General features: G+C 31.9%; 1 protein-coding gene and 2 long non-coding RNA genes across 6 annotated transcripts in view; 1 reads left to right on the top strand and 2 right to left on the bottom strand.

The window, feature by feature from the left end:
- LOC106877592 (uncharacterized) overlaps positions 1-11,245 on the bottom strand; it is an 80,643-nt gene extending 69,398 nt beyond the window's left edge. The window contains exon 1 of the mRNA XM_089355945.1: positions 11,170-11,245. Within this exon, the coding sequence (XP_089212071.1) occupies positions 11,170-11,234 (65 nt within the window). The 5' untranslated portion in view covers positions 11,235-11,245. The remainder of the gene's footprint in view (positions 1-11,169) is intronic.
- Positions 11,246-11,330: 85 nt separating this feature from the next.
- LOC149137916 (uncharacterized) lies at positions 11,331-15,629 on the top strand. Its single transcript, XR_016244631.1, has 2 exons — positions 11,331-11,894; positions 14,822-15,629. It is a non-coding gene; the product is annotated as an uncharacterized LOC149137916 (long non-coding RNA).
- The window catches only part of LOC106884161 (uncharacterized), a 44,550-nt gene continuing 38,087 nt past the window's right edge, over positions 14,546-21,008 (bottom strand). For 2 of the 4 annotated variants that reach the window (XR_016244623.1, XR_016244627.1), the window contains exons 6-7: positions 19,379-19,468; positions 14,546-14,683 (exon numbers count right to left, since the gene is read on the bottom strand). This is a non-coding gene — a long non-coding RNA (uncharacterized LOC106884161). The remainder of the gene's footprint in view (positions 14,684-19,378; positions 19,469-21,008) is intronic. The other 2 variants (XR_016244622.1, XR_016244624.1) reach the window with 1 other exon arrangement.

Raw genomic sequence — 21,008 nt, 5'->3', positions numbered from 1 at the left:
ATTGGATAGAGAGAGATCTGTGATGGTTTAGCTTTCTGCAGTGACCAGAGATAACCAGTTTCGAAGGACAAAGCAACCTGAAGCTAGGTACATCGAAAGGAATGCCAGTCATCTGCAAACATTCCAACTGACGATATATTTAGACAAGACTAAGAAGAAAAAAATAAAGACAATATCAGCAAGTCTGCCTGTGCTTGGTGGCACACAACTCCTAGGAATAAAAGACAGAAAAATGTGCAATAATGATTGCATGTAGTACTTAATTCAACACAAAGACATATAATTAATTTTCTTTCTTTGACAATTCTCACATTAATAAAAAAAAAATTTAATCACTAAACCTGAAGTATTAGCACTAGGTAGATTAGCTTAGAATCAATTTGAGTATTAAGAGAGTGAAAGGATAATTAAAATATATAACAAGTCCATTTCAAAAAATAAATTATTATCTTGATATAGTCAAAATATTAGATTACAAATTAGTGGTTATCTAAATGATCCTAGTTAACATGTATGCAAGGTGTAATTAGTAACAAGAAGACAACAAACAGCATGTTCTATTATGTAAGTTTTACCAGAATAAATTATCATTGTGAAAGGGATAAAGGAAAAAATAATGTTTAGCTTGACTTCTATGTATCAGTGCTTCTACAAAAAGCCAGTTTATGTTGTACGATAATCTTTAGTTTTAAGTCTTCGAATATTATGAAAGTGCATAATTATTTCTTTAGAAATTAAAATACTAAGGATTTAATTACTGGAAACTGATGTAAATCATAAATCTATTTGAAGTATATATTTTCTATTTCAGGGAAGAGGGGATCAGAAAAATAAATGTCATTTCATGACAAAGCATATTTCTCTTTATATTTAAGAGAGTAACATAAACATTTAAATAAAAAAAAAAAAACCTTTCTTGCTTCTGAATGATTTTTTTTTGTATAAAAATTATCCTACTTTGGTGGTCTGGTAGAATAGATTCGATCAAACGAAAAAGAAAATATGGTATCTGACAATAAGAAAAGTGGAGTGTAACATAAATTGATTGTCTCCATACAAATGATTCATTTGTACAAAGGATTAGTTTGTGCAACTTGCTTAGCCAAGTATTTTCATCCATTAATTTCAATGTAAAAAAAAAAAAATCGAAGAAAGTCCACATAAACATAAGTTACATTTACGCCACACCTAAAAGACAAAAAAAACATCTCTTGTAAAGCATTTGACACCATTTTTGTGTCATTTCTCTAAACTTAAATTTCATCTATTCTCATTGATTAATGTATATTACATTTATTCTATATCATCAGTTTTATTTGAAAAGCTTGTGATATTACTTGGCTAATGAACTTTGAAAACATCTAGCAAACATTTTATTAAATCCTTACACACGCACTCCTCACCAAGATTTTAACACCCATTTTCTACACTGTTGTGGGCTGGATAGCCTGTTCTGCAATATATTGCCAAGTCTTTGTTTTGTCATCTTATTTTAAGATCTCACTTTACCATACCTTCTGCTATCATCAACTTGTATTATACCCAGCATTCATCATCCATACTGGCATACATTAGTAGGTATTCTTTCAACTCATTTGCACTCTGGTTTTGTAGAAATCCTAGTCGCCTCATTCCACTACACACAGCTCAACATGACGTGCTTCAGTACCATCCCCATTTTGTTTGGCCTCTTATGATATACTGATATAATTGAACTAGATTCCTAATCTTGGTTATGGTCATTGTAATCTCCTTCCTTGGGTATATGGGTAACAACCAAATGAGAATAATTAATTTACCTTGTGGATTGATTAAACAAGTCTTTTCCTAATATTACATGTTCAAAAATAATAATAACTCTTTATATCAGAAATTCAGACAAAATTTGGATATCTGTTTTCTCAAAAGAAATTTTAGCTCCTTTTTGTTACTACCTGCTCTTTATTTCAGTTAGTCTCCTTCAACATCGATTATGTCGATTAAGTAACAGAAGGAACTATTTACTATATCGAGCAAATCATTGTTCAGGTCATCATTGTTTCTACTATAATAATCAACATATTTCTTTTTGTTACATAACAAAACATGATTAAAGCTATACTAAGTGTTGTTAAAAGAAGTAACATTTAACTGTTTTAATGCAGTTAACATTTTATTGCCAATTTATCTAACTTCACATTACTTGCACTAATTTCCAGAGGTCAAACTTCACATATATCCCAAATATTTTCACCAAGTAATCATACTATGTGATCCTAAGTTAACAAGGAAAAAAAAAACTTAATCACTTTTGTCTGTAAGAGAATCAAATAATGTCAATGCAATCACTGACTCATCTATCCCTAATATCAAAAATCGTGTAGTATCCTATAACAATCTCCATCTTGTTCTTTTTTTAAAATGTTCCACTGAGATTAGCTGTCACTAGGCTTAGAGAAGGTACATAACTCTTGATCAAAACTTTAGTAATTTGTTAAACTACTGTGCCAATATATATATAGATATATATATATATATATATATATACACAAAGTGTAAACAGTTTCTTTTAAACAATTGTTAGGGCAACTAGTTTACAGTTTAGCAATTTTTCAAATGCCAAATTTTAAAGTGAGAAACGTCTGGCTAAGAAAAACTGGGGATATAATATTTTAAAATTATTCCCACTTATGTTAGAATGGTAAAAAAAAAATTGTTTGTTCAGGCTTCAACTAATGCATACTTAATTTTCTTTAGTTGCAAATATAACATAATTCTCAAGTGGTTAAGCCTACCACAACAGACAATATTAACAATATGTTATATTAGTTTAGCATATCAACTTTACATAATTTTCATCTTTCCACCATTATTTATGCTAATGCCAGGCTGTCAACAATACTACTCAGATAACAGGTCTTATCTACTGTCTATAGCTTTCCACAATTACTACTTGTTATAGAGGAAATCATGTAAACAACGCTTAACATATGTTCAGTGGACTTTTGTAATTTTCAGATAATTATAGCCTGAATTGCTTATCAACTACTACAGTACCAACAAGTATTATGAATAAATAAATATAACAATATCCATAAGTACTAAGTTTCACTATAAACTGATTGGTTTGATCCTCATTTCTAGTCCTCATGTGGCCTCTAATTTCACAACAGGAATAAATAAGTATATGACTCATTATTCATTATTTGATAGCTCATCATATTAATTTTTTTTCTGTAGCTACTAAAATAGTTGTTATAATTGAAATGCCCACAATGTACAACTGAGAACATTTTGTCTTACTGTATTGCAATGACGACTGGTTAGCTGCCACATACGTGGTCAGGAGACTGAAGTGGGAGGAACTATATAAAACATTAACGTTCCACTTCTATAAAGGGAGGTAATTTAACAGCTGACATTTACTAACAGCACCAGACATTATCTCAGATCCTAGCTGCTGTTCACCATAACATCTCACAGGTATTGCAGGTACATTTAAAAGAAAAAACAAACTTTAGAAACAGTTCTCCGCATAAAAGGTGGTCACACTATTATTAAATATTGTCTCCTTGATGTATTCGTTCATGCAAGAGTTTATTTGTCAAAGTAATCATGATATAATTAATTATTGTTGGTATTTGCTATGGCTGTCTGCATTCTAACTTTAAATCATGCTGAAATCAACTCTGCTTTTTATCCTTTCAGAACTGATAAATTAAATAGCAGTCCAATACTAAGGTCCACTCCCCACCTCCCTCTTTCTTGCAATTGTCACATTGTGTCATGGTGATTTGGATGAAAGTCTGTGGAATACTCTGACACATGCTAATTTTACAAGAAGCAACATTTCCAAAATAAGTTATTCACATGGGTCAAATGAAGGAAACATCATCATCATTTAATGTTCGTTTTCCATGCTGGTATGGGTTGCATGGTTCGGCAGGAGCTAGCAAGGCTAGGAACCAACCTGGTACCAATGTCTGTTTTGGCATGGTTTCTACAGTTGAATGCCCTTCCTAATCCCAATCCCTTTACAAAATGTACTGGGTGCATTTTGAGAACCATCACGCTTTTTGCTTCACATAGTAGAAAATGAAATTTATTTCTATTTCAAATCTGTTGTCATCATGAGGAATAAAAGTTGTCTCTTTCCAGTGAAGCATGCATAGTGAATGATAAAAGACATACTGAGGTAATCCATTCAATTCATGCTTCAAGAGAGAAACAGATGTTATGATGATGACTTTTAAACAAATTATAGCAGTCAGCAAGATCTTTGCCAGTAATAGTAATAGTTTCTAATTTAGGTGCTAAGACCAGTAACCCTGAGAGGAGGAGGGAGTTAGTCAATATCAATGACCTCCATTACTTGACTGGTACTTCATCTTATCAGCTCCAGAGGGATGAAAAGCAAAGTTGAACTCAGGTGAAAAAAATAAAAAATACCCTTACTTTAACTATATACTCTTTGCTTCCAGGTAATGCTTTTGAATATCAAGCTTTCTCTAAAGTTCTTTAACTAGTTAAAAAAAAAAAAAAAAAAAATCATCCATATAATTATTCCAAAATCACAGAGTCCAGAAATTAGGTTTAATAACTAGAAAAATATGGAAAAATATGCTGCTACAATGTATGATGGAAAACTCTTCAGTCTATATTTAGTAGTTATAAGCAGAAATATTTTTGTCTTTAATGTATAAATATATGTTGAATCTAAGCAGTTAATGTGTAGCAGAAGATACATAACTGCCAGGGGGGGGGGGGGGAAAGAAAAACCTCAACTCTGCAAAACATTACTAATTAATGAATAAAACGCTTTTTTTTATAATTGGCTACTTTTGCGATATATATGACAACCAGGAAGTTAAAAGGCAAACAGCTCAAAGCTTGCTAAACATAATTCAAAACACACTATAGCTGTAGTGATTAGACTGATAAAGTTGCCAATCACAATTTTAAAAGAAACTGTTTAATCACACAGTGTGGCTGTGTGATTAAACTTGCTTCCCAACCAAGCATTTAAGCCCAGTCCTACTGTATAGCATTTTCGGTGGGTGTCTTCTACCAAAGCACTGGTAACTGAAAGAAACCTGATATATATGAATATACACACACACACACATGGTTATGTGTGTGTTAGTGTCTTCTTGTCTTGAAATTACAGGATGGTTGTGAATGAGTCATATTGTACAAGTTGTGTCCTTCACTTCCAATCTTCTGTGCAAACATGGAAAAACGTTATTTTATTTGGAAAATTGATGAGATGTTGGTGACAAGAAGAGCAACCAGCCATAGTTTGACCTATTACTTGATAGCATGGAAAAGTGGACATTAAAAGCAATGATAAGGATTTGAGTAAAAGAACAGTTGTTTTTGCATAGAGATAAAAACCCTTAGCTGGCAACACAGACAACACCTTTCTACAGGGATTTTATGCAGAAAGAAATTCCATAGTTTAGTATATGAAAATTACTGGCTCTTGATTGACTGGATTATCTCAATAAATCTCAGCGTCCTTCAAAAATAACATCTAGTATGAAATGATGCAGTGCAAATTCTTGGCTCAAAACTTGGTACTTTCATATGTCAGGTCAAATGCAATTCTGAGTCCGTCCACATTCTATCAGTGAAAATAATAAAGACTAATCAAAACAGATGAATTTACACTGGTAATCAAGTCATGGATTCAGCTTTCCTCTAATTCAAACACTGCCTTAACACCAAAAACAGTTGTGTGCATTGAGATTACACATTTGTTGTACTTGGTTGACATCTTTAAACAATAGAAATCCTCAATTGTTATTGATCAGATTTCAGATACCAACTCATGCAAAAATCTAAAACATAAACCTTTATGCACAGTTTGATATCATATGACAACAGACTAGGTCACTTTTACAAACATTGACACGTAAGTTATTTTATCATTCTATCATTAAATATAGCATATAGGTTTTGCATTAATCTTATTGCACAGCTGACATACCTGCCTGCTATAGCATATATTCCCTCAATATTAAGATAGTATTGGTCCATGACTGAATTTGGGATGGAAATCACTAGAGAAATACATGTAGTTTTTCTGATGGCTGGTTGTTTTTTTCTTGCAGTGTTGTTTTACAGTCAAATGACTTAACTAAAATTTTTCATCCAACTAAACTACAGTAAGTAGACAACAATGCCTCACTCAAAGACTCAATACAATGCTTTGGCAATGATTAGTGTATACACAGATCAGAACTGCAACACCATAACCAATTTAACCAGAGAACAATGCTTAAAATGTTTCACATATATTAATTATATATTTTAACATTATGATGAATTTTATTAAATTCTGTACCATTATTAAAAAAAAAGACAAATAGAAAAATCAACACTTATCTAGAGAGGTGCTATAAAAAAAAAATTAAAAAAACAATGCCTGATGAGCTAAATTGAATTATTTAAAAATATAAAGTAATTTGCAGTTAATTTTTTAAATCCTCAATTTGATTAATATGACCAACAATTAAATCTTTATTTACAAAGCTAAGAACTAAAGTATGATCAGCTAAGTGAGAGATGACAATCTAAAGGTTGTCTTTTTGTTTTGAAAATGGCAGTACAGCATCATAGAAATAAACTACTCTGCAGAATAGATAATTCTATTACTTCCATCTATGCCTTCAGGTATAATTTTTAAAAAGGGAGCAAAATCGAAGAGATATCCATTTGAGAATACACACTAGCTGGAATATTTTTAGGCATGTCTGTAATAACAAATATCAGATATGGAAAAAAAAATTTAACTTTTCCTAAATTGTTCATTTTAATGTATGATTATAAATATTTCAATAATTAATATGAAATGTTTTTTTCACATATATTGTTATGAATGTAGTTGACATGCAATAATGTTGATTTATGACCTTGCTTTGATGCACCTGAAATATAGTTACGAAGAATTTACTTCTTAATATCAAGAAATTACTTTCAAAAAATATTTCTACTTAAAGTTCAAAAGCAATTTATTAGATATACTTTTCTACAATACAAAAGAGTTAATATACCTCAAGGGACACCTAATAAAGAGGGGGAGGGGAGGAGAAACGGAAGAGAAACACCCATGCATCATTTTGTGTTTTTAATGTTTAACAGATTTTAATCTTCAAAATTAAACAGAGAATAAAAATTTGATTCATTTTATTGGAAAACTAATTTTAAAAAAAATTATTTAAAACTGTAGCTTGGAGATCCCACCACCTCAGAAATTCAAATCCACTATATATTTGAGAAAATGATCCACTCCATCTTGTTGTTGATGAAGGTTACCAAGTCTGAAGAAGGTTGCCTGTTAGTTACAATAAAACTGGAGCTGAGGTCCCTTAAAGAAATTTTACACCACCATCTTGATTGTATAATTTTTAACCAATCACAGTCTTCTAGTTCAGGTCACATAGACAGACATCTGCTTTACTATACAGTTTTGCTGTTTTGAGAATTCAGTGACAAGCAACTTCTGTGCTCATCATATGCATTTAGGTGCAGTGAACCATCAATTGCTCACTGAATTACGTTTATCTAATGCATCCTTTCTGGTTAAAGAAACAATAATTTGAGGGAAAGTTGGGTTTCTATTTCTGAAGAGAGTCTGTAGCAATGATATACAAAGGCAAATAATATTGTATTAAAGCTTTTGTTTTTGTGTTTAATTAAAAAGAACTAAAGAAAATTTATATATATATATAAAAACAAAAGTCATGTCCATTGCAAAGATTTTAAATTATCATCATTATTAAATGACAAATTCCAAATATAATTTTCTGTTTATTAGCATTGGGGATTGGATATGAAAAATCTCTTCACTGAGAAAGATCCTTCAAATTAAACAGCGATATAGTCTTTGGCTATAACAAATTTCAACTCACAGCCCTTGTTACTACATGTGCAGTCACACTCAAGCACCATTCTAAAAACTTTTTCTTCCATTCAGTTCAAACAAACAAAAAAAAAAAAAGAAAAAAGAAACACAAATACAATAACCTCAAATGTTGTGTGAGAACATTCAACTAGACGATAAATGCAGAGAAGCAACAACTTTGTCAGCTTCTGGCTTCTACCAGAACCTATTGGCACAGAAAAACAAATTGGACAATGGATATTGGAAGGAAAGAAAAATGGACGCCCAGATTTTTACACTGTGCCACATCTAATAGACTACTGCATGTCAGTATGCAGTGTGATCCAGAACAATTGATTATATATATATATACACACACACACACCTAATCGTTTTATAATGTGTGTGCCATAGGCCTAAATTGATCAAGGAAACTAATTCAGAAAATATAACTATACCTCTTCATCAAGTCAGAATGAAATAAGTTATGGAAGACATGTAGGAAGAGGGAGAGAATCTGTAACTTGTATAAGAAACTGGAATTTTGTTGATAGCCAGTTATCAAAATGTTCATATACAATGTAGGATGCTTTTCATTAGAATACTGTCCGATATGAAATTATCATGGAAGCTGTTATCTGATTTCTCAATGCCTGTAAAACCTGACATGACCTTCTAAGACGGTGAGAGTAGAAGTAGAGAGAGAAAGAGAAAAATGGTAGTTTCATTCTAGATTTATAAAGCAAAGTACAATATCAAATGTTAAATATTCATAAATGATCCATAATAAAGTTTATTTAGCAATAGATATTTAATTTGAACATGAACGATGAAATGGATTTATAAAATGTCTTGGAGACCTTTACAGTAAAAAATGGCATTCTTCACTCAGATGTTTTGATGCTAAGCAATGTAAGCAGTCACTTAGAATTCATAAATTTAAATCCTCATAAATGGTAAATGTAAAATTAAGACCAGTCGTAAAATATCAAGCCATAGCAACAAAAATTCGACATCCAAACAAACGCAGTAGTAAAAAAAAAAACCAAAAAAAAACCTCCCCTACAAACCAGAGTATTTACTGCAATTGATAATATTTTTTTAATTACAAACTGTTAGTTGTGGACTTTTTTTTTTAATGTAACCGATTCGATTGAAAAGTAAAATTAAATACAAGCTAAAAATAAGTGAAACTCCTCTTTTTACTATCCACTTTAATCTGATCAGAAAATAAAGGTCATAGTTAAATACAGAGCAAACCGGAGGAGTCTAAAATTTGCCGAACCAGTGAATAATTGAAATTGCTTTTAAGTAGCTAGCTGTTTGAACAATTGCCATTATCAGAGCTAAAAATCTGAGTAATGAGAAACTAGCAACCTATTTAGACATTTAAGTGACAATACAGAAATTATAAGACAGCACTAAATCCCACGAATATATATATATATATATATATATATATATATATATATATATTTATGTATGTATAAATATCTTGAAGCAATTGTCAAAACAGTCTGCTAGTGTATATCTATTTTTGATTCTAGACAACAGATCATTTTAAAACCTGATCCCTTCTTCACTAAACATTATTTTGTCAATTGAACTCCCAACATGTCACCTCATCCACCGATGAAATTGAAAATTCACAATTTTACAGATGGCGAAATGATTTTTAATCATCACATTCTTTTCTTTTTTAATTGTTACCATAACGATTTCCATCACGGAATACAGTATCCCAAGTTTTGTATGGAAATATAAACGAAATAGTTTAGATATTTTCGCTTGTTTTGTTCCACTAGAGGTGGTTGAATTTATTAAAGAGAGCAGACATAAAGCTCGCAGAAATAAATGTAAATGTAATACTTCAGGATTCTTAAGCAGAAAAAAGGAAACCATTTGCAAAAAAAAAATGTTACTGTTACCTTCGTAAAGAAAGTCATCGTAAATCATTTTAAACGAGTTTTATTTCTAAATTTAACATAATTAATGCAGGTAAGGATAAAATTCAATGGCTTTCACAGAATAATAATAAAAAAAGCAAGGGCAACAGTTATATTAAGATGGAAGTATTTAACTGATGCTGTTTAATAAGATCCAAATATAAAATATAAGAAAAAATGTTGAGATAGCTATCGAAAAAATAATCTAAAACTTCTGTAGGTGGATGATATTATAATAAGGAAGTGAAATCTTCAATAGCTAACGTAAACAGATTTAAATCCACAATTAAACAAGTATTTTAATTGTCATGTAAAATATAGTGTTACTACAATAAACCTAACACACCTAGTTTTGTACTATACGTATATATTTGATATAAATACAAACGCTTATTGTATTTAATGAATATAATCTATTAATATAAATAATTGTGTGATTAGTTTGTAGTTATATATTATATACGTACATTATTTAATAGATATAATCCATCTATTCATCTATAAAATTGTGTGGTTAGGTTAGTACTGCTATATATATTATTAATGAATATAATCTGTCTATACTATATATATATATATATATATATATATATATATATATAAAATACACACAGAATTATGGTTACATTAATAGAGCTTGTCTATAAAAGCTGTCCTGGCTTAATGGTAATAATGTTTTATATTTATTTACATATCTAAATCCTAATAATAAAACCATATTATATGCTATGTATAATGTTATTGTAGAAGAACTGGTAAAATTTTGTTGACAGAGTTGACTAATCATTCCTCTTATGAAAACCATGGTATGTGTATGTTTGTGGAAATAACAATTTCTGTCAAGTGTTTAAAAAGTTATGATAATCAAGAAACATATTTGGGAGTTGTGGAAAATAAATAAATAAATATGGTGTAGCTAGGATAGTGTTTGAAAGGTAAATGTATGTATATGTATATATATTAGTAGGCTTGTCAAACAGGATCGCATTAAAGGCAGACAAGAGAAGCAATGTGAAAAACAAAAAAAGAGGCAGTGTGCTGTTCTCTTGTTAAATAACAAACGATATCAAAAGTATGTACCAAAAAAAGATTGGGTGACAAGGAAAATAGGAATAAAATGGCTATGGTGATTGTTGGAACTCGCATCAGACACAAGAAACATTGTGGATCGGGTTTTGAGGATTAGAGTGTGAGAGAGAGGGGGGAGAAGGACTGAAGATGATAGTTATTATATATAGTCTTGTTGAAATTCTCCACATTTCTGAAAACATGTTCGGTTGATGTAGCTTCGACTTCGACATATATGTAACGGACAGTGAGGGAAGAAAAAGGTTTGTGAAAAATAACTAATGAACTTACAGTAAATGAGTAGAAAAAGACTTTCGATCGGCGTCCAGTTCTTCCGATTCACTTTGGTCAGCCATGTTTCCTGAGTGAGTACCACATGACCCAGTTAATACACACGCGCGCAGTCACATCAACACACACTAACACACACACGCACATGACAGATAACTAACACACACACATACATACGCGCACATTCATTCACTGGTTTCCAACTCGTTCGTTTCACTCACTGGATGGCTTTGGTAGAACAAAAAAAATTAGTAATTAACAGGAACCAGTGTTGTTAAGAGGGGATTAGAAACAAACAAACAAAAAAAAAATAGATCTAACCAAAGTATATATATATATATATATCGGGGGGGTGTAAATAAGACAAAGCACCAACTGCAGAGATACGGAGGTGAAGACTTTACAAAGAAGCCAGAACCATTAATACAAGACGGACGCGGATGTTATGTCGAAGTACTGCTTGCTACTTGGGAACAACTATTATTTAATGTAAACCTTTATAATATAACTCTATCTCCATTAATACAGATTCGAAATGTATCCCACGCGAAGAATTTGATCGAGAAATTCTCTCTCCACCAACGAATGATAATAATAATAATGATAGTGACAAAGCACCAGTGACGGAGACCATATTAAGGAGTTCTTAAAACACATTGGTATAAAGTCGACCAACGAAACACAAAACATCAATATCAGATCAATTAAACGATGTCTATTATTTGGTGAGGAAATACAAGAGAATTGTTGGTTATTTTCATAATTATCGTGTAAAATAATAACATGAAAGACAAAAAAAAAAATCCTTTTTACTAATGTTCTATGTGAGATTTCTGTTTAAATTGTATATTGTAAATTAGAGTTATTAGTGAAATAATAATAATGTTATTAATAAAGTTAATTATGTATTTCTAAGTAAAGAAGATGTTTATTATAATTTTAAAAGAAATTTTGAAGAGAAAAATCTAGTCAGAAGCCAGCCATGATTGAAGTAGAAGCAACCCGCTTATAAAGTGAGGGATCATATTTCTGCCTTCTAATTAGGATTTACTAATTATTTAACAGGAGATTTAACATAAAAAATAGCATTTGACTTATAAAATATGCAGTTAAAGTAAACGTAAATGCCTCCATATACAAAAAGATATATATAAATGTGTGTGCGCGCTTCAAATATTCAAGATGTAGTACGAAATAATAAATCTAAAGTATTTAGTTCGCTGATTTTACAGTAAGCATTTTGTGTGTATGTATATATATATATATATATATATATAGATCCCAGCTTTTGATTGTCGAAATGTCCAAACATTCCTTTTGCTGATTACACACTCGTCTTCCATAAATTGTCACAATTTAGTGGATATTATTTTTGAGATATTAAGAGAATTGTGCAGGTTATATATAGAGGTAGTTTTAGATGGTTTTATAGCTTTAAAATGAAAGGGGGAAAAATAACCTTTTGTCTTCATTGATCATTTCTTGGCGAATTTTTGGATCTCACAGAAACAGAATAATTTGTGTTACTTTAAAATCACCTAAAACCACCAGGTTATTGAATAATAACAGTAATTTAAGAAGATAATGCAACTTCAGAATCAAGAAAATGATAGATTTTCTGGTATTGAAGAGGAAAGGTGTAGAAAATTCACTCGTTTAAAAATCATATATATAATTGTGTATCATCGACGTTGATATTATTGTAAAGGTAAAATAGATCTACTTTGCTTTATTCACATATCAGTTTGAATACAGTAAAGCAGGTGCAGACAAGAACATATTCATTTAATTATAAATAAATATGGCTTTCAATATAATTATGATTCAATGTTCATGTGTGATGAGCGAGATCAGAAAATTACTAACCGATCATCATTTCCTGGTTCCAAAATTTGAATTGGGCAGCACTGCCAGAATTTGAAACCGTAACAAATATGAAGCTATTGTGTTGTTTAACCACACGTTAGAGCAACCCTATGATCAAAAGCATCCCAACAATGACCATTTCATCGTCTTTTCCCCTGCAATGTATGGCAAACCTCGGACTACAAGACATAACGTATCCTTTTATAAGATGGTAGGTTATCTTTGGAGGCAATTTTGCTGCTATTTTTAGCACATTGAACGATTATGGAGCGGTTCCATACATGAACTTTCGCATATGAAGAGATGCCATTCTTGCTGATTCACTTTATTTTTGGCAGATAGAGAAAAGAGAAAACACCATTGTAACTAAATTACTCCAGTTGCTGACAATAATCTAGTCGACTTGGAAAATATGAATCGAAATGAATGGTTTACATGTCAAAACATAACTTAGAAGAATTAACAAAGCTATTTATTTCAGCACACGTTTTCTAGCTCGTCTTTAAATAGGTGTTGTTAAGTAATTCTAAATGTGTATCTAATTAAAATATTGCAGAAAATGAATATTCTGACATTCATTATCTCTTCAGCCATGTGCTAAGGGAGGCTATCAATGGCTGGATGAAAAATTAACGCGGTTTAGCGAATCTTAATACTTTTGACATATCCTGACACAAAAGCTAATTAATGTTTTAAGATAAAGCTATCGAATCTGTACGTAATCAAACACCTCCGATACAAATTGGAAGGTACCGCATAGAAAATGAGACATGCTAGACTTCGCGAATGTCTCAAAAATTTTATAGTACGATGTTATATTGTTTATAAAATGTATAATTTAATTTAGTAATCATGTTCAGTTAATTTTAGCAATCACTGGTTAGTTACCTCATTTGGCTCGTAAAATAATGACTTGGACATGAGGGAACTACGAATGTCTAAAAAAAAAACTGTAAAGTATGCTGTGTTTATGCTTATGAAATATCCAATAAAACGGTAATTAACTCAGTTTAATTAATCTTAGTTGTCATTTATGTAAAAATGATTTATTGGTGGATTGGGTGAATATTGTATGTTGTTTCTATGCGCTCACTTTCGTTTATGTACAGATTCGATAAGTTTTTAATAATGTTGGTATATATATATATATATATATTTTCGTCAAATTCATGTGAATCGAAGTGAAACAAGGAGGTCTAGAGAATGCCAGAAATATGACCTTCTCCATTATCATATTTGCAGCTCTAACCTAGTCATCTTCAATCGTACCTCTTAGGACCTGATTTATCTGTAAAGGCAGGCGATGGTAAAACAAACGCTTGGCTTTAAAACGTTTCTAAATATTCAAAATGCTTTTTTTAAATATAGACTGGTGTCACAGTGATTCAAAAACAATGGAATTACATTTAACTCAAGTATCAGTATAAATTAAGCTCGAGTCGAATATAAAAGAAAAAACGTTTTCTTAAACAAATTTATTAAATGAAATTAAAACTTACCATAATTGTTTTTTCGACATGCTTGTTAATTTGTGCCCTAACATTCAGTAATTTGTGTTTTTCCATCACAGCATCGCTTTCAGTGGGTATTTTTTATAGAGAGCAATTAATGTTTTTGGCGTAAAAACATCACTTGATTCTTTCAAAAACTGCAAAGATAAAGCATTTATACAATTATATTTAGTAAACAAAACTAACGTATGTGCATATAAATTCTATATAAGACATAACTCAGAACAAATTTGAATCTTTCATTTACCAAATGTTCTCTATCCGCCATTTTTCAGCTGAACAACACAACATACATTTCAAATGCAGCTGTTTGTAAAAAGCTAACGAGAGAATCATACGGATAGTCTACAAGGGAAGAAAACTTATTCACGATGTCAAGATTTCCTTTTCATCTCCTGGCTGACAGAGCAAAGATATTTTATGTATATATACACACACACAACATTAAGGTTAAAAATTCCGAAATACAAGCTATATATATTTCAAATTAGTACATTAATTAATGGTGATCAAAAAAATATTTCATAATTATTTTAAACAACACTGATTTATTATAAATTAAATATTGTTTTGGCATTTGCTGTTTGATTTCATTTCACCTTTTAATTGATAGTTTTGACCAAAAAAAAGAAGAAAAAGCATGGACATCATAACATCCCATTTACCTGTACAATATATCTCGAACCATGCAGCTAGTCAAAACAAATCAATATATTGATAATCAACTCCATTTGGTGGGTCTAAGTCTTTACGTGAATTGATAAATTACATGAATTTTTTCAGCTTCATTTATCATAATTCTGATCTCACTACTTATAGTTAATATATCTTTAAACATAACCTTTATTATCAATTTTATCATTTGATAACAATTGTTTCTTGATGAGTAAAGTTAAACAACGAAACCGCAAAATTTTACAAGTTCTTATCTACTCAGTATCGAGTGATTCTCTTTTTATACCTAACATTTAGCGCTTGTATAACGAAATTTAACGTAAACGACCTTAATTTCATGTCCACAGCTCAGTGAGAGAGTGTACTTGTATATTAAACAACAATGATGATGATAATGCAAAACTTTAACCAATAAATTTTGTTACAAAATTAATTCCTCTTTTCCAGTAAAAAACAGTCACCAATCCAACTGCATCATGTGCATGTGTGGGAAAATATATATGTATATATATCATTCCTTTACTAACAGATTGGCTTCATGACTTCAGATATATAACTTTGAAGCAGTCGCCTTCAATTTTACTTTTACTACCAAATTTAAAGAGTTCTAATCAAGTAAGTTGTATTCTGAAGGAAGCTGAAATAGTTGCTATTTGTACATATAATGAGATGCTGGATTTTGTGGCTATTTGATTGATTAAAAAAAAAAAATTTAGTCTAAAGAATAAGGGTGACACCTTTAAACTGCAAATCCTTTCAAATTGGTGTGCTTGATATTCTATTGATTTTGTATAGGTTGATCCCTGCAGGAAAAAACGTGGGCAGAGAGAGCAGTAACAGAAATTTTATAGTTATGGAAGAAATGGAGGAGGAGGAGAGATGGAACATAATAAGAATGGTGAGAGAAGAGAGGGTGGTGGAGTTTGAACAGGCGTTATTTTCAGTAGAAGAATAAGAGACAACTGTCTTTGCATTATTGGTTATATATAAACATCTCTCAATCAGTTGGTAGCCTTTTTTTGATGTGTAACAGCTGTAGCACTGCCTCAGATAGGTAAACAGTACGCTAAATGTAGATTATAACTGTTCAAGAAAGCATCAGACATTTGGATGATATTTTAGCAATATTGCAGATTTAATGATGCCATGCAAGATCACGAGAAATTGTAAGGCCTAGCATTTGTAGTTAGTTTAAGGATTTTGAGTGATTCATGTGTCACGACTAGGTTAGTATTCCTTCTGAAGTCAAAATTTCCATTGGTCAGATGCATCACATGAAAAAGGCTGAAGTGAAAAATGATAACCTGTCTCGGGAGTGCTTCAGATTAACATCATAGAAAAGGGTGAAAAAAGCCAATAGATTAAGTTTGTGGAGCTCAAATTCAATGTGTTATAGGCTTTGACATGCTGTTCAGCACAATCCTAATGCAGCAAGGAAGTTGGTAACCTAGTTTATTAGAGACTGGATTGAATATCATCATCTTCATTTAATGTCCTCCATGCTGACGTAGATTGGTTTGATGCCCTTCCCAACACCGATTTTACTGAGTATATATTGGGTTGTCCGGAAAGTTCATGCCGATTTTTAAAGGAAAGAAAAAGGTCAATAAATACTTGCCATTACATTTTTAATCAACCAAATATGAACCATTTTGTTGCACAATGCATCTCCATCTTTCCTTTAACTTGAAAATACCCTCTTCCCAGAATTGAGGTGGTTTCATGGCAAATAAGTCGAAAGGTAAGCTACCATAAATCGGCATGAACTTTCCGGACAACTAGCACTAGTGAGTTACCATCTAGCTCACACGACTAAAATCCCCTTCACCTGACAAGTACTACAGTAGAGAGGAATGTAGCTTTAAACTACAATGGGATATATATATCTATCCCAATTCAATGAAAGAGCATGTTCAATATTTCTATAGCCTGCCTGTTGACATAATATAATTTTTATCTGAGTTTGGGATATCAGTTTCCGTAGCAACTAAGGATAAGTTGATCATAGAATAAGTTATTTCCATTGTGTATTTCAGTGTAAAGACAAAAAATTGTTTACACAAATAATTCAAACTGTTCACATACACACACATATAATATGATTGTAGATAGATGAAGGCCTGGCAGTGTGGTCAAGAAAATTGCTTTTCAACCGCTTGATTTTGAGTTCAGTTCCATGACACCTTTGGGCAAGTGTCCTCTACTATAACTCCGGGACAACTAAAGCTTTATGAGCAGATTTGGCAGTGAAAGAAGCTAGTTGTATATGTATATTTGTGTCTTCTTGGTTTGACGTCTTGTGGTAGTGGTAAATGAGTGTTAGTGTCATTCGTTTCCAATATCCTGTGAAAACATGTCTGATCATGGAGAAATATTACAGGTGAGGGCTAGCAAGAAGGGCATCTAGTGGTAGAAAATCTGTCTGAATGAACAAGCATGGAAAAGTAGACATTCAATTGATGGTAATTTGATTGTAAATAAGATGTATTTCACTGAAGACTCAAGAAAAAATACTTTGAAATAAAACAGTTTTGGTTCACTAAAATCTTGATTTGAGAGATGATTTCAAACACGATGACAGTGACTTAGGCTGGATAAGCTCTTTATAATTTAGTGGTCATTTGTAGAGTATAGTGACCATGAACACAGAAAGAAGAGACTATCTGAATTTATCAGTTGGTAGATCATAGTAATGAATTAATTTTTAAAAATCATTGTCAAGGAGAAAGGAATAAAACAGATGAAAGAGGTTAGTATTTTGGTGGAAATACATAGCATAGAAGAGTACAACATGCAAAATCAGCTAGAAATAACAGCCAAAATCCCTCAAATTACATTTTACTAGCTGTTGGGGAAGATGCATCAAAAGAATGAGATGGAGAAATTTCAGAGAGCTTTTATCTGTTGGCAACTAAAGGTCTCTTTCTCAGTGAAAGGAAGATTGTATGATGTATGTGTACGAATAGCAATGCTACATGGTTGTAAGATGGCCCTGAATGTAGAAAACATGTGAAGGTTAGAGAGGAACGAAGCTAGTATGCTCCGCTAGATATGCAATGTCTGTACATGTGTGACAGACAATTAGTGCATTGAGAGAAAAGTTGGGCATAAGAGGAATTAGATGCAGTGCGTGAGAGAGAAGACTGCACTGGTTTGGTCATGTGATGTGTATAGATGTAGACAGTTGCATGCAGAAGTGCTAATCAAAGTGGAAGAGGGAGACCTAAGAAGATATGGGACGAAATATTGTACTGAAGAACACCTGTCCACCACAGCAGACTTGATACTGGCACTGGACCACATATAAAGCACTGGTGCTGGTACTATATAAAATGCACAAAGTACATACTGTAAAGTGGTTGGCATTAGGAAGGGCATCCAGCCATAGAAACCATGCCAAAACAGACAATGGGATCTGGTGTGGGCTCCAACTCTGATCAAACCATCCAACCCATGCCAGCATGGAAAACGAATGTTCAATGATGATGACGATATTTTAAATAAAAGAGGTATTATGGAATGTCGTCCCTGATTTGCTAAAAAGTTGATAAATGCAATAATCATGACTGGCCTGCAGATAAACATCAACTCCCTGCTATTAAGAAATATACACAAATGAAAACTGCTGGGCTTAGGAAGACACACTGTTTACAAGAGAAACAACTACAATATTTGTCTCTTCTACAGCTACCATACCCTGAATGAAACCAAGCCGGTAAGTTTGGAAGAGCAGATGGTGCTATAACGTTGAAAGAGGCAGAGTGATGATATCATCACAACCAAAAGTGAAGGAGAATTTGTCAAGTATGGTTTCCTGAATATTTTAATTGACAAACTGATGCCAGTATTTGAAGTAGGAAATCTATTCCAGATACGAGAATAATGCTCCATTACATCTGTGAAAATGATAGAAATTTATGAAAGTTTTTTTTGGGGGGGGGGGGGGGGGGTACTAAGATCTTTTACAAAGAATGCTGAATGCTTTCTATGTTGCACCAGCACCAATGGTCAAAGAATGATGGAGAGAGTGCAGAGATGGTGTGATTTGTTCATATATTTAATGTTTTCTGAAATAACAGAATTGGACCAAATACTTTGCGGTATTTAGTTATGGCACTTTATGTTTGGAGTTCAAAAACTGTCAAGACCAAAATTACCTTTTATCATCGTGGGGTCTATAAAATATCAGTCAAATACTGGGGTTGACATAATCAACAGTTCCTTTCCTTCAATTTCTGACCATGTGCCTGTGTTAGTAGAAATCATTCTTTATGGAGATCATGAGACAAAGAAAGATACCACACACAGTTGCTAGATATGCAAAAAATAGCAACCAAATATTCTGAAAACTATCAACCCCTGAACATTACTGTTTAGCATGAACATTAGTCCTACGATAAGATAGGGCTGGTTTCCGTGGCATATAAGTGACCAAGATCACGTTCCCACTTGGACAGGTGACCAGTCTATCATAGGGCTATTCATTTACAACTGAGTGAATTGGAGTGATGTGAAAAAAAGTGTTTTGCTCAAGAACACAGCACACTGCCCAGTTAGGGAACTGAAACCACAAACTTGCAATTGTAAATGCAATACCCTGACACCTAGGCCATGCACCTTCCCTAAAACTACTTTTGCGATTTTAAAAATATATGAATGTACTGGACAAAGTAGTCTTGAATTATGATATGCCAGCAAAGAAAGATGAAATTGATTGACTGATGTTTGAACAAAGACAATTTGACATTGCAACATATGTAGAGTACTTATGAACGTGATACATTTTGAAATCCACAATGATGGCCAGTAAACAATGAGTGAGAATCACTGTCAGAAGATTTATTAATGTTTGCAATATTATTGCAGTTGAGAGTATGATGCATCAATGTAGAACAAATTTCATTTTGAAGAACATTCAGTTTGTTTGCCTCTCAATGTAGGTACAAGCCTCAAGTAAAAGCAAATTAAACTGCATGATTATGGCATTCAAATAAGGACACATTTCCTGCAAGGACAATCCATACGACAAAATATATTAGCTGTCACATAAGACACTCTATGGTTAATTAAAATAAAGTCATTAATCCATATTAGTTGCTTCTGTTTTTTTTGTTTTTTGTTTTGGTATTAAATACAAGACAGCTTTTTTTATGCAATGTAGAATGCTAAATACAACTACGGTTAAGTTATTGATATTTTAAGTGAGCTATTTTTAAGAAATTTCTCATTGTATTAACAAGTGGTAGTAACCTTCGTAGGTCAAGAGAAAACAAGAGCATGACCTAGTTGGAAGTGTAAAACATAAAAAGCAATTTTCTACCAAGCAGTTTAATTTTAATTTATACTTTTATTTTCTCATTGTATGTTTTTGTAGGAAGTAGGCTTTTAAACATTTCAAATATTATTTTCAAGTAGATGATAGAGTTAGATAAGAATATTTAAATAAACTTTTGCTAGGTTTTAATAAATGTCTGATGATATAGTGCTGAATCAAGAAAAAAAAAACATGATGTTGGATATACAAAAAACATGAAAAATAATTTATAGATATGTAAATAATATATAACTGTGTGGCATCTTGGCAAGTGTCTTTTACTATAGCGCTGGGCTGTCCAAGGCCTTCTGAAGAGACTTGGTAGATAGAAACTGAAAGTAGCCTACTGCATGTTTGTGTGTGTGTGTGTGTGCCCATGTCTAGACACCATGTGAGGGTTGTAAATGAGCATCTGTTGTCATCTAAGTGAGGTTGTTCGTTTCCAGTATTCCATAAAAAACATGTCTCACAAT

Source organism: Octopus bimaculoides, chromosome 1, assembly GCF_046866305.1.
Source record: "Octopus bimaculoides isolate indiv1 chromosome 1, ASM4686630v1, whole genome shotgun sequence".
Taxonomy (NCBI): domain Eukaryota; kingdom Metazoa; phylum Mollusca; class Cephalopoda; order Octopoda; family Octopodidae; genus Octopus; species Octopus bimaculoides.
The sequence above is the reverse complement of the archived record's forward strand: the minus strand, read 5'-3'. Positions and strand labels throughout refer to the sequence as shown.